The sequence below is a fragment of the Hyalella azteca genome, unplaced genomic scaffold, assembly GCF_000764305.2.
Source record: "Hyalella azteca isolate HAZT.00-mixed unplaced genomic scaffold, Hazt_2.0.2 contig468, whole genome shotgun sequence".
Lineage (NCBI taxonomy): Eukaryota > Metazoa > Arthropoda > Malacostraca > Amphipoda > Hyalellidae > Hyalella > Hyalella azteca.
The window spans coordinates 171937-184539 of record NW_025930816.1 but is presented as its reverse complement, the minus strand read 5'-3'; the positions used below and the strand labels follow the sequence as shown (position 1 = coordinate 184539).

The 12603-nt window shown below is 36.9% G+C and overlaps 1 protein-coding gene across 2 annotated transcripts; it reads right to left on the bottom strand.

The window, feature by feature from the left end:
* Positions 1-249: 249 nt before the first annotated feature.
* Positions 250-12029, bottom strand: LOC108676543 (60S ribosomal protein L21). Of its 2 annotated transcripts, none has more exons than XM_047880056.1 (4): positions 11953-12029; positions 2503-2652; positions 1900-2033; positions 250-509 (listed from the first exon to the last, which is right to left on the bottom strand). In XM_047880056.1, exons 2-4 carry the CDS (start codon positions 2629-2631, stop codon positions 287-289), a joined length of 486 nt encoding a protein of 161 aa, XP_047736012.1. In that variant the 5' UTR covers positions 2632-2652; positions 11953-12029; the 3' UTR covers positions 250-286. The 2 variants fall into 2 exon arrangements, with proteins under 2 accessions (XP_047736012.1, XP_047736014.1); XM_047880058.1 differs by lacking the exon at positions 11953-12029 and adding an exon at positions 11666-11691.
* Positions 12030-12603: the final 574 nt, after the last annotated feature.

Sequence of the window (12603 nt, the reverse complement as noted above, 5' to 3'; positions counted from 1 at the left end):
CACTTCTCGAACAAATGTTGAAAATCTAGTGCTTTCCTTCATTGCTTAGTCCTAATCCAAATCTTTAACTACTTCCAGCGTAAAATAATGTGCGATAATATTATGTAATAGGTACAAAGCGGAAAGCAGGCTTCAAGAGCATCATGTTTGGTAAATAAAATAAAAATTCTACATAATTTATGAAACACACAGCACTCTTCCTAATACATCACACATTTGCTAATACGAGGACTGAATAAAACAACGTTATTCCACTGGTAATCCACCGTGTACTTCAGTCGGTACATCACACGACGAACTGGTAAGGGATAGGAGTTAGGAAGGTGGGCGGCTTGCGTGTGATGTTGACGTAGTGGGCGGGCTTGGGCCCAGCGGGGCGACGCTTCAGGCAGGGCACGGGCTTGCCGGCCTTCTGGCAGGCGCGGCGGGTGGCATCGTTGTACTTGACACGAGCGATGTGGTCGTCACGGCACTTGCTGGGCGACACGTGCTCGATGCGCACGTTGATCCTGACGATTGAGAATAAACATGATAAATATAGCGTGAAAACATCAGGGAGTTTGGATTTATCATTACGTTGATCCTGACGACAGGAACAAACATGGTAAATATGGCGTGCAAACATCAGGCAAGCTTGGATTAATCATTACTTGATCCTGACGGCCGGGAACAAACACTGTAAATATAGCGTGCAAACATCAGGGAAATTTAACTATAATATTGCTCCAACCGACGGATCCTTGTTGTTCTTGTAGGCCAGCCCCTTTATCTCTGCTGCCTATAGCCTATAGGGGTACAAACACGGTAAATATAGTGACCGGGAACAAACACAGTAAATATAGCGTGCAAACATCAGGCAAGTTTGGGTTTATCATTAACTTTAATGTTGCTCCAATCGACGGATCGTTATTCTTCTTGTGGGCTAGCAACTTTATCTCTGCTGCCTATAGTTATGAACTTAGGAATTATATTAATATAGTATAGATATAAGAAATCGAGAATCAACTACGATTGGTTGTCTATATAAGCTTAAGTTGCTAAGGAGATACATTAGAAATATACCTCAAGAAGAAGACTTAAGAACATTGAGAAAGAAGTTCATCAAGACTCGCTACATCTGGTTCATTGTGGACGACTACTCGGCAATATTTTAAATCCCTGATGTCCACTAACATTCATTATTTGGCTTCATCGATACGACCATTTAGACAAGATATCCAACAAAACAGGACACTTTTTGATTGACGCATTAATTATGTAAAAATTAAACAAATAAAAGTTCGAAAAAAACAAAGTATGGTTATAACTCTAGTGGCCAGGGAGATTAAACAAACAACATTTTAACGAGTTATCTCCAAAATAAAAGCGTCGAGAGAAAAATTTAGTGGAATCACGAAACGTCACAACCGCTCTCACAATATACAGAGAAACCAACACATTAGGGCAATTGCTGCACCTTCACGACTGATAAGAATACGATATGTTAAGAAACGTTAATTAGAACAAAGAGGTGGGAAGTGTAAGGGCTAAGAAATAAAAAACTATACGATATGTTAAGGAACATCAATTAGAACAAAGAGGTGGGAAGAGTAAGGGCTAAGAAAAAAAACTATACGATATGTTAAGTAACATTAATTAGAACAAAGAGGTGGGAAGTGTAAGGGCTAAGAAATAAAAAAAAACTATGATATGTTAAGGAACATTAATTAGAACAAAGAGGTGGGAAGTGTAAGGGCTAAGAAAAAAAAAACTATACGATATGTTAAGTAACATTAATTAGAACAAAGAGGAGGGAAGTGTAAGGGCTAAGAAATAAACAACTATATGATATGTTGAGGAACATTAATTAGAACAAAGAGGTGGGAGGTTTAAGGGCTAAGAAATAAATACCACACAGACCTCTTAGCGAAGATGCGTCCTCTAACCCTCTTGTTGACGACGACACCGAGAGCGTGCGGTGTGACGTTGAAGATGCGGCCAGTCTTGCCGTGGTAAGACTTGTGTGGCATGCCTTTTTGGAAAGCACCGTTACCCTGAAAAATTGCATTGTTATTAATTCTGCATAGCATGTATTTTCTTAAATAGCATATGTAGCTACGTGACTGGATTCAAAATATTTTAAAGCAGTTAGCCTGGTTACAAGAATTTCGTCAGAGGTAGATGTGTAAAGAATTAACTACTTGATCCCCACAGGATAAAGAACAACTGTAAAATGCCGATTTCAAATCTGTGTATGAACTTATCCTCAAATTATGTCCAAATCTGTAAGAATTGTGAAAATGAGTGAATTCATTACTACATAATAAGACAAGTTTCAACATCAACATCAGTCAACGGAAAGATTATCCACCTCTGATTGAGTTAAGCATTATTCTTCTCAAAAAATTTGGTGCAAATTGATCTGTCTCAGAGAAATTGCCACTAAACAGCATTCAAACCTTACACTGAACTTTCATGTGAGTCGAGACTGGCCACAATAATGAAGACATGAATAAAACCTGCCTTAATGTCCACAAGTTGACCCATCTTGTAGCATCTGAGGTAGGTGGTGAGATGTTCAACTCCATTCTTCTTGAAGCCTCGGGAGAACATGTCCCGAGTACCTCGCCTGGTTCCCTTTGGGTTGGTCATTGTGCTGGGTCTAGATTACCTCTGCAATGAACAAAGATTCATTAATGAAAAGAAATATTACAACAGAACACTTGTTCAGAAGGGAATTAAACACTCGTTAATGCAGTAATTTAGAGATAATGAGTAGATCAGTTAAATCAAAATCAATGCTTACCTACTTGACCAACACAACACTCCATGCAAATTTATTTAATGCCATGATACACAAAGTTGAGTAATGTATGTTATGTTAATGATCATCATTCATTACATGGCCTTGCATTAATTAAGCTATGCTTAATGATTAAGAAATCAGGAGAGTAGTGCATCAAAGAGCACAATCGGGGGAAAAAGTTGGAAAAGTTTTTTCACAAAAATTAGAGTTCCTAGTTCCTACAGATGGCACATGACACATCTGAATGGAACCACAGAAATTTGCAATTATTTTTCATCAGCACAAAGAATTTATTAATTTTTACATCATGTTGTATTGAGGGACACCCAAGCTCAGTAATGAAAGAATTATGTTTACAAACTACCAGCCATTGAAGAGCAATGACTTGACTGAGTGCACATTTACATCTATCAAACACTTGAATCATGTTATGCTTTTCTATACAGAACACAGCCACTAAAATAAGCAGCACATTGGTAATTGTCAATAATGGTGATTTAAATTCCAAGTCAAAGAAAATGATTTCATTGATCAAGGGCCAGTTCATGTTCTACTGATAGCCAATAGCCACTAATTTAGGCTGTTAAACCACTATTTAGGTTAATCTAAAATGAAGATAAATTCAGTCAATTTGCATCATATATACACACCCACCTGACTAAGGACCTTAAAATAAAGAAAATAAACATTACACTGTAATCAAATATATATATTCCTAAATAATGTGGTCAAAACAAGTCACAGAAAATAAATTCATAGCTAGAAATAGTTGGGCAGAATGAAGAAGAGCTTCTTATGACCACTAGAAGAGATGTTAGAGCCTAATACCGGGGTATATGTTACTGATGTAGCCATCCCAGGCCACTGGAGTGCCACCGCAGACAATGGCTACCATCAACTAGGGTGACTTTGGTCACACCTACAACAGAAACAAATGGCAGCAAAACAAAATAATAAACATTGGCCAAAGTCACCCCAGTCACTATGGCCAACATTTATTATTTTGTTTGCTGCCATTTGTTTCTGTTGTAGGTGTGGCCGACATCACCCCAGTTTAACGTACACCTAATGTTTAATGTCTTGGTGACATTAATATGTTGCATAGACATAATAGTGCATTGTGCAATAGATTATGGCAAGGCATAGGATTCTTCTCAAATTAGTTCTTTCTCATCAAAGAAAACATGGCAAAATTGGTGAGTCCAGATTATTTGATAAAAAGTTAACATATTTCACATCAATGTAAACATTTTACTTATTTTAATTATATTGAGTATAGAAATAGTTTCACATTTCTCATGTCTGTTTTGGGGTTTATGTTAAGCAGATAGGAACAGCAACTCTGACTTCTTGATTCTCAATCATCTTTCCCCTTTTGATTCATGCACACTAACTTGAACTAAAATCTTTTTACAAGTTCATGAGTTTGAAGTTCTTTTTACTAGTCTTGAAGAGTTCAATCAAGCCTTTTCTCTCCAAATAATATTCTAAGTTATTCTCAATATGTATATCCCCTCATAGAAGCTTGTAATAGCAACATAAAGTTTAAGAGATGCCTTGTATTGTTTAAAAATTTCCAGGACATGCATTTTGAAAAATGGGTTAACACTGTTTCAATTCATACTGAACTGAAGAAGTTCAATATTCCATGAAGTGACACATTTGCAGACCAGGATATCTTAAATCAAATCATAATAAATGACTTTGGAGCCTAAAGATTTCATACCTACCAAAATGGTGATATTAGAAGCACCATTTCAGGAAAAAATATAACTCAGGTACTCACTGCAATGAGTGACAGGCGCATTTTCTTGTCCATCCGTGGCATGAAGTCACAGACGGACATGACAAGCACAATAGAGAATTTTTTCCATAAATGAGAAAATGTGCTAAAAAATAGAATTTTTCTACTTTTGACCAAGTGCCCTAATTTATGGAAGGAATTTATGATCAAATGATTATGATTCCATCCTTTCTAGTTCACAGTCCAAAATAGTTCAATGGCAAAGTACAGGGTGTGTACCAATATTAAGAAAAAAAATTCAAGGACTTTTCCAGGACTCTCCATGATCATCAGTATAATTTTCCAGGAGTTGTATACGACAGGTTTAGCATGCCTGAAAGAGTAACCGTGCATATTATATCATCTCCTAAAGTTGATAACTAGCAAACGTGTAAATGCATAGAGCGGGCAGACAGAGGATCGAAAATGACACAAATCTGGAAATGCCCATCAAATTTCAGACATCAAAACATCTTTTGTTACAAAGCTGGTTAGTTCGGCATTGGGGTTGGCTTTGGCAGTGGCTACAGGCCTCCTCTCCATCTCTACATTCACAGTGGCAGTAGACACTACAGTGCTGATGCGTGTTGACTTTTTCGACGGACTATTTCCTGATACACTTTTGGAGCAAGAAACTGCAGTTGAATTGCTGTCAGCAGGCCACAAATCAGAAACGCGTAACTGCGCTTTGCTCTTCAGTTTTCACTTCACTGTGTTGCTAAGCTAACTTGTGTTTGCTGCTTTGGCGTGGCTTTTCAAAGCTGCTTCCCCCATATTTGACACATCGAAGTCTTTCAAGCACAATGTACATATCGCCATACCTTCATGCTTGGGCTGGCGAGCAAGCCAGTCACGATAAGCTTCTATTTTTAACAAGTCATGAAATTTATACTTTCCACGCATGGCGATGTAGAAATTGCATGCTTAAGATGGAACGCTGCCACTGCACATCAAATAGTTTCGCATGCAACTGAGTCCGCTGACCGAGCTAATGTGATTGGTTCTCCAATTGCATGACTGACGGTCACGTGATTGGAGAACCAATCAGAAGGCAGGAAGCAAGAGACTGTGGCAGTCTCTTGTTTCATGCGGGCCAATTAGAACGCAGGAAACAAGAGACTGCAGCAACAGTTTAACGCTAATCGAGTAGGGTTAGCAATGAAACGCCCTTAGTTTCTAACAACCACCATAAAAAATAACCACGAATCTCACAGCCTTGTCTGTCAAGATACTCTTCAACTGCTATCTATTCTTGGTGTTGGATCAATAATATTTTAGCTGGAATTTCAGGGAGGTACTTGAGCTTCCCGCTCCACTAATGCGTTTCATTTCATGCAGTTCTGTCAATGGCAGGCAACGAAGTCATAGACGATGAGATAAAAAACTATAGGAACAAAGAAACTTTGATAGAAACTAGAAATGAGGATGCAGGTGCACAAGTGCTGAAGCTGCACATGCACCAGCGATATTTCAGGCACACGCACACGTGAATGACTTACAGTCTCCTCCCCATGGGTAACATAGACAACTCACACAAGTTCAAGCGGTCAGAGTTGTACACGGAGATGGCTCTGCTTGAGGCCAGAAATTTGTTCCTTTCATTCGCATAATTTTTGAAAATGGATTCGAGTTCACAATTGTGCGTTTGATGACTGCATTTGATAGGAAACAATCTATATTAATGCCTGGTAAAATAATCGCAGCGTATGTAAAATAGAAGACAAATAATACTTAACAAAATTAAGGGCAGATATCATTTGAACTCGAGGTTGTAGCATGACACGACAACCCGTGGCGATTAGGGTTAACACACGCAGCACAGAAAAAAAATTCCTTCTCTCATTCATTTGCAAATTCCAGTATTTTCCATAATCTGAAATGAAATTCCAGTACTTTCCAGGCCTGGAAAATGAAAAAAATCAAATTCCAGGACTTTCCAGATTTTCCAGGATTGGTACGCACCCTGAAAGTAGGTATGAAATATAATTACTTACAGAGCCGCAACTATAAAATACCAAACATTTCTTGAGCCATTAAATTTTCACTACACAAATTACCTTCAAACTGGCAAATAGGGCAGCAACCATCCAGTAATGAGACAAATAGCCCAAGCTTGTGGTCAATTTCACTTGTTTCTATGACCCTTGCAGCCTTGCCTAATATCTTTAATGAAAGTTAAGAACACTTCTTTTTAATAGAGTACCGTAAAATGGGGTAACTTTGACCACTTTTTTATTTTGAAACAATGCCATTTTTTTACTAGACAAGTTAAACTTAAATTGAAATGTGCAAAATACAGGTCTATACTCTAGCTTTACTCACCATAAATTGCTGGCTCCTGCCTCTCATAGTTTTGATGTAATTTAAAAAAAAGTGATGGTCTTTGTTACCCCAGCTCTTGGGGTTTCTTTGACCGGGTGGTAAAATCAATTTTATTTTTGGTAAAATAACTCCAAATTTAACTTAATTTCCAAGCCGGTCAATGTTACCCCGTCACGGCTGCCATCAGGTGGTCATAGTTCTCCCATTGGGGGGTGGCACCCCCCATTTGCAAACTATGACACTTTCCTAAAATTTGCCTTTTGCATATGTAACTAGAAGAGTTCTACTACAATGCATCAAAACCTGGAGATATTTTACCAAAAAATAAAAAAAATTGGAGGGGGTACTCCGACAGGCTTTAAATAATAGCTCTTTTACGTGGGTCACATTATTAATTTTTTAACCTATTAGATATTCAAACTTTTTAAATCTTTCTATTGTGTTGCGTAGCCTCAGTATTAGGCCTTTGATGGCCATTGGCAAAAATTCTCTATGTCAAATCGTTTTTGAGTTTTAGTGGTTTTTGTTAAAAAAACGAATAGTGGTCAAAGTTACCCCACCGGTCAAAGTAACCCCATTTTACGGTACATGCTCCAGTAAATGTTCTGCCAAAATATGGTTTTTATGCCTAAAAGATTGATGGCAATATACCGGATGTGTCACTGCATGCATTTCTGGCTTGTAGCTGTAGAAATCAAAGCAATTATAATGCACGTACAGCGGTGCTGATTATTAGGCATCAGCTAGATGCATCCAGAACAATCGGTTCTGCAAGCAGTTTAGCGTGACATTTATTACCAAATTATAATTTATTTAACAAGTATATATGACAATAGATACTTTGAAATATCTGAATGTTAACAGCATTAAAATTAATGCAAAACACAAATATTAAATATTTTTTTAGGCATTTATTAATTTAAAACCTGACTTCAATAGTATTTTCATTCTAAATATTTCTCAAACTTCTTGTTATGTTATAGGTAGGTGTAACTGTTGTTGTTGTTGGCTGGAGCTGTCTTTTGTTTATTTAGTATGCAGTTGTGTTTCGTAAGAGGTGGTGCTAGTATGCTCTGTGCTGTGGACCAGTCTGTAAAGGAGCAGGATCAGTCTAAAATCTCCGAATACCAGCTTCTATATTAACTATAGAATTGCACCACTGGAATTGGGAATGATCGTCTGAAGAAAAAAGTTTTGCTGCTGATAAGTTAGCAAAGATCTTTAGATATTTGCACACTTTTTGCTTTCTGGTCCAATGGTTTTAAAACTAAACATTATTACATTAGAGCTATAAATATGAACAAATTCTATTTGCTAAACTTCTAACTTGTAACATTGGGAAAAAAATTTCTGGAATTGCAGATTAAGGTGGGCATTTTTTTTTTTGAATGAATTGGGAATGGCCAGAGGAACAAGTAAAATTAGCCAGATTCACAAGCAAAGCATTTCTGCTTAATTCATGTCTCATCAGGCATTGAAAATATCTTATTTGGCGAGCCACCGTCAGCCACGCCCCGCGCAACTGAATATTTTGAGCTGTGGTTTTATGGATTTGCCAGCTATGATTCCATTTCTTCAAGCCGTGAATTCCATATCTTGGCCATGAAAAGCCATTTACAAGCCGCAAACTTATTTACAAAGTCCATGCACCGAGGATGTGTTAACCCAAATCTCTAATTTTACCCTAAAAACAGGCAAACAGCAAAACTAACATTTGTCTTCACTTAGTGGCCACAGCTATGTGATTGTCAAGCCTTACAGTCAAGGAAATATTTTGGGTTGACTTGTTGTTATTACATTCTGCAGGATATTTTGGAGGGAGTGTTGGAGTACTGCAGATTGCGCCATCATAGCGGAAGTTGGAAATATATGAAACAAAATGTTTGCAAAGAAAAAAAACTCATTTTTTTCAATCAAAAAAAATACATGGCAATAGAGCTACAAGATTTCACATGTACTGAAGTTATATGATATTAGAGCTGCAATCTTTCAGATAAAAGTCAAACTTTTCCAGCCCTGTAGTCTCATGGGTGCTGGGTAGCTTCCATCCAACTTTCCTTTTTGGTTATATCTTGAGTTGTTTGGGGGGTTACCCTTTCTCCCCTTTACCAAATTAGGGTAAACAAGGTATATTCCGACACTTTAACACGTTGACTACGTTAGCCGATTTGGCGGTTTCGCCTCACAGACGTTGCCAAATGTCGCTAATAACAATAGTCACGCGGTAGCTACCGCAGCGAGAGGAGGTGAGTAGCTCTACGTATGTAACGATGAACATATAGATACATTTAAAAACGTGGTACAAATACGGTGCAACTTAACCTATTATTTCTTAACTCGTTTTACATTACCTTGACTGTTTTCTATGTTGTAGAGAATGTAATGGGAATCAACAATGATAAGAAATGGTTAAAAATATAATTTATAAAAAATTAGTAAAATATTGGAGTTGGGCCATATAAATACCAACACGTACATGAACAATGTACCACGTGGTACATATATGTACCAATACGTAGTCAACGTGTCAAGGATGTAGCAAAAAATGAATGACTATAATAAATACACCATACGTGCAACTTGAGTTCTGTTTGCTTTACGTCACTCAAAACACCGCACTACAAGCCAGCAACAATGAAATGTCACAAAATGTTGCCATATTTATTTAAAAGCCTTTAGAATGCAAACCTACCAAATCCATATATTCCAACACTGTGTGTGACTAAATTTGGCATTTTGTGAGACTAATTCTGGCCGCGCTTCAAACTCTACTAATTCGTAGTGCCAACACTCTTGTGTTCGAATTCCGATCGCTGTGTGAGCTGTATTGGAATACGACAATCCTTGGAATTAGAACACTATTGAATATTGAACACTATTTAATTAGGCTTTTAATAAGGAGCTATTAAGCTTTCAATTAGGAAAATTTTAATTTTTGGTAGAGCAAGGTCAACTATCAACTTTGACACATTTTTCGATGTTCTCACTGGGTGACGCACACTGTCTCTCTTTGGATCTCAAGATTTTCCCACCAGATGGCCCAGACCTAGTGTGTTGGCAATAGTATGGTGCGCAAAAGTATGATGTCACTATTTAAACCATCAACAAATGCATGGAACTAAGAAAAAGCTTAATATAAAGGAAAAAAGTCTAGAAGTGCCGGAATTACCCACATACCGCGTTTACCCCACGGGAGACCCCTATATTTAGAGCTGAGACAACTGCCAACTGCTATCCTATCTGGTCTTATTTTTTTCATTCTTAATATTAGACATAACTGTCATCAGAAATTCCCAACATTGTCTCTACAATCTACATACTTTTTACACAATGCGCGAGTCTCTTGAAGGTATTCATATTTTATTAATGTTTGTTGTTAGTCTATACAATTAACCTTCAAAGTGGCAAAAAATGAGAACTGATAATTTAAAAAGAAGTGCAGTGCCTGTATATTTGTTTTCATTGGGTTTGCACCGCACAAACCCATTTCTCCAGCCGGGAGGATGTCGGGAACGTAACATATTCCTGACATTGACATTTGGGTTTGTACTATTTGCCAAAGTCAGTCCTTCGTTAGAAGGAACGAATCTCAAGCCATGTAGATTGTTGCCTTCCACTATTCAAGTTTTCTAATTAATTTCCAACCAATGATGAATAATTATTCATAACATTGCCGACTCTTAGAACCTGAGTTAACACATGAGAAATCTAGTTAATGTGATGCAGATATTTGTTTGTGTGTGATAGCATTGCCACGCATTCATCTTTAAACAACTTTAGGAGCATGGCGCAGGCTGGCGCACGGTGCACTTTTTACCCGCATACTACGGCACACGGCACAAATTGATGCAATGATAATATAAATTCCCGTGCACCTGGCACATCTTCCTGAGTCCTGACCGTGGCGGACTTGGCACCAGTTGGCGGCAGCGGTATATCTTATTGATCATACCTAGTGACAAACCACGGATTTTTTAGAATTATTTCATTTTTAATTTCCTCCTTTACTTACAATTTAAACCAATTTCTTATGTATGATAATGCAGGTATCAAGGATAGGTAGGTACCTACTTTATTGGACCATAAGTAGACCAGTAAAGTATCCTGGAAACCAGCATCATCATACATAAGAAATTGGTTTAAATCTTGGGTAAACGAGGAAATTAAAAATGAACTTAATCTAAGAAATCTCTAGTTTGTCACTATGCTTGATAATCATTGAGAGGTGAGATTGTGAGAAACAGGAAATTTACAAGGCTTCATTAAAAAAATGATAAGCATTAGTTTGCAGCAATAATATTTTTCATTAGGTTTGTGAGTCCAAATTATCAATAACAGAAAATTCTAAGATTTTTACCTTTTGACTGATACATAAGTCTACAATAGTCAAATAGGTAGCCTAGTAGTTCCCGATCTTCAAATAATAGGTACCTACCTACTTTTAACTTTAGATTAGCTAGCCTTATACCTAGTACCTACCTAGTTGAGTAGGTAGGCCTAAGTTGACTAGCTATAAGAATTCAATTAATCATGCAAGAATTCAATTTGATATTTTAACACAGTGTAACTCAAGAATTGAATTCCAGAAAGAGAAATTCCTTTCACGTTTCACCCTCACTTTATCACTCAACACCCGTCACCCAGGCTTCAGTGACACATAGGTACAGTCTTTACTCTTTAGCTGAGTCTTACAGATACAGCAATAGGCTAGGTAGTTAATTTTAGGTCATCTGATGGCCGGTGTAAAGGAATCATTGGAAATATGTCTACTTTACATTTTGTGTGAATAGTGACGGGCAAGTGGGTGGTGTACTCGTCACTCGTGGTAGCCCTCTAGCCTCTAGGCTCTACGTCAACACATCTTACTTTATTTGAAACGGTCAACCAATACTTTCAATGACGATGTCGTGATTGAAACCGCTCCAAGTAGGTATTTGAAATTGTATATTGGCAGTACCAATTACAAGTGATTCACAAAAGTTTTACAAATTACCATTATAAATCCTTCAACAAAAACCAACAGTCATAGTAATTAAGCGGTTTAAATTATTAAAATACTTACATATAAGTAAACAAAATCGCACCGAAACTCGGACTCAACCTACTCAAGAACAACAACAGATGTTGCCAGAAGTTAGAGCAGGGTAAAAATTGAAGAAGTTGAGTATCCAGAATTGAAGTGAAAATTGATAATATATAATAGCAAGCGTTATACCACTAGCGTTATTAAAATAACAAACATTTTCTACGACTTACTAAATCCAATTCTGCCATTAGATTTCTGTCGCAAAATTATCGAAATGAAAAAATTATGAAGATGACTGATATTATTGAGTATCATAATAGGTCTTTGTACCAAGTATATAAATAATATTGATTTGATTGAAGACCAGAGCGTACTTTTTATTAACAATTTTCTTATTGTTTTTTTTTTCAATAAGCCGAACGAAATTTCTAGCAGGTGCTTGGAGATCAAAAAGCAAGCATGCTAGAATTTTCGTTCGGCTTATTGAAAAAAAAAAACAATAAGAAAATTGTTAATAAAAAGTACGCTCTGGTCCTCAATCAAACCTGTATAAATGAAGAACTTCTGCCTAACTACACAAATAATATTGAGTATATTAATAGGTCTTTAATGCGTATTAAAAAAAGATGTCTTTGTAAAGAATGAAGGGAATTAAAAAAATTTTCACAGAAAATTTACATATCGTTG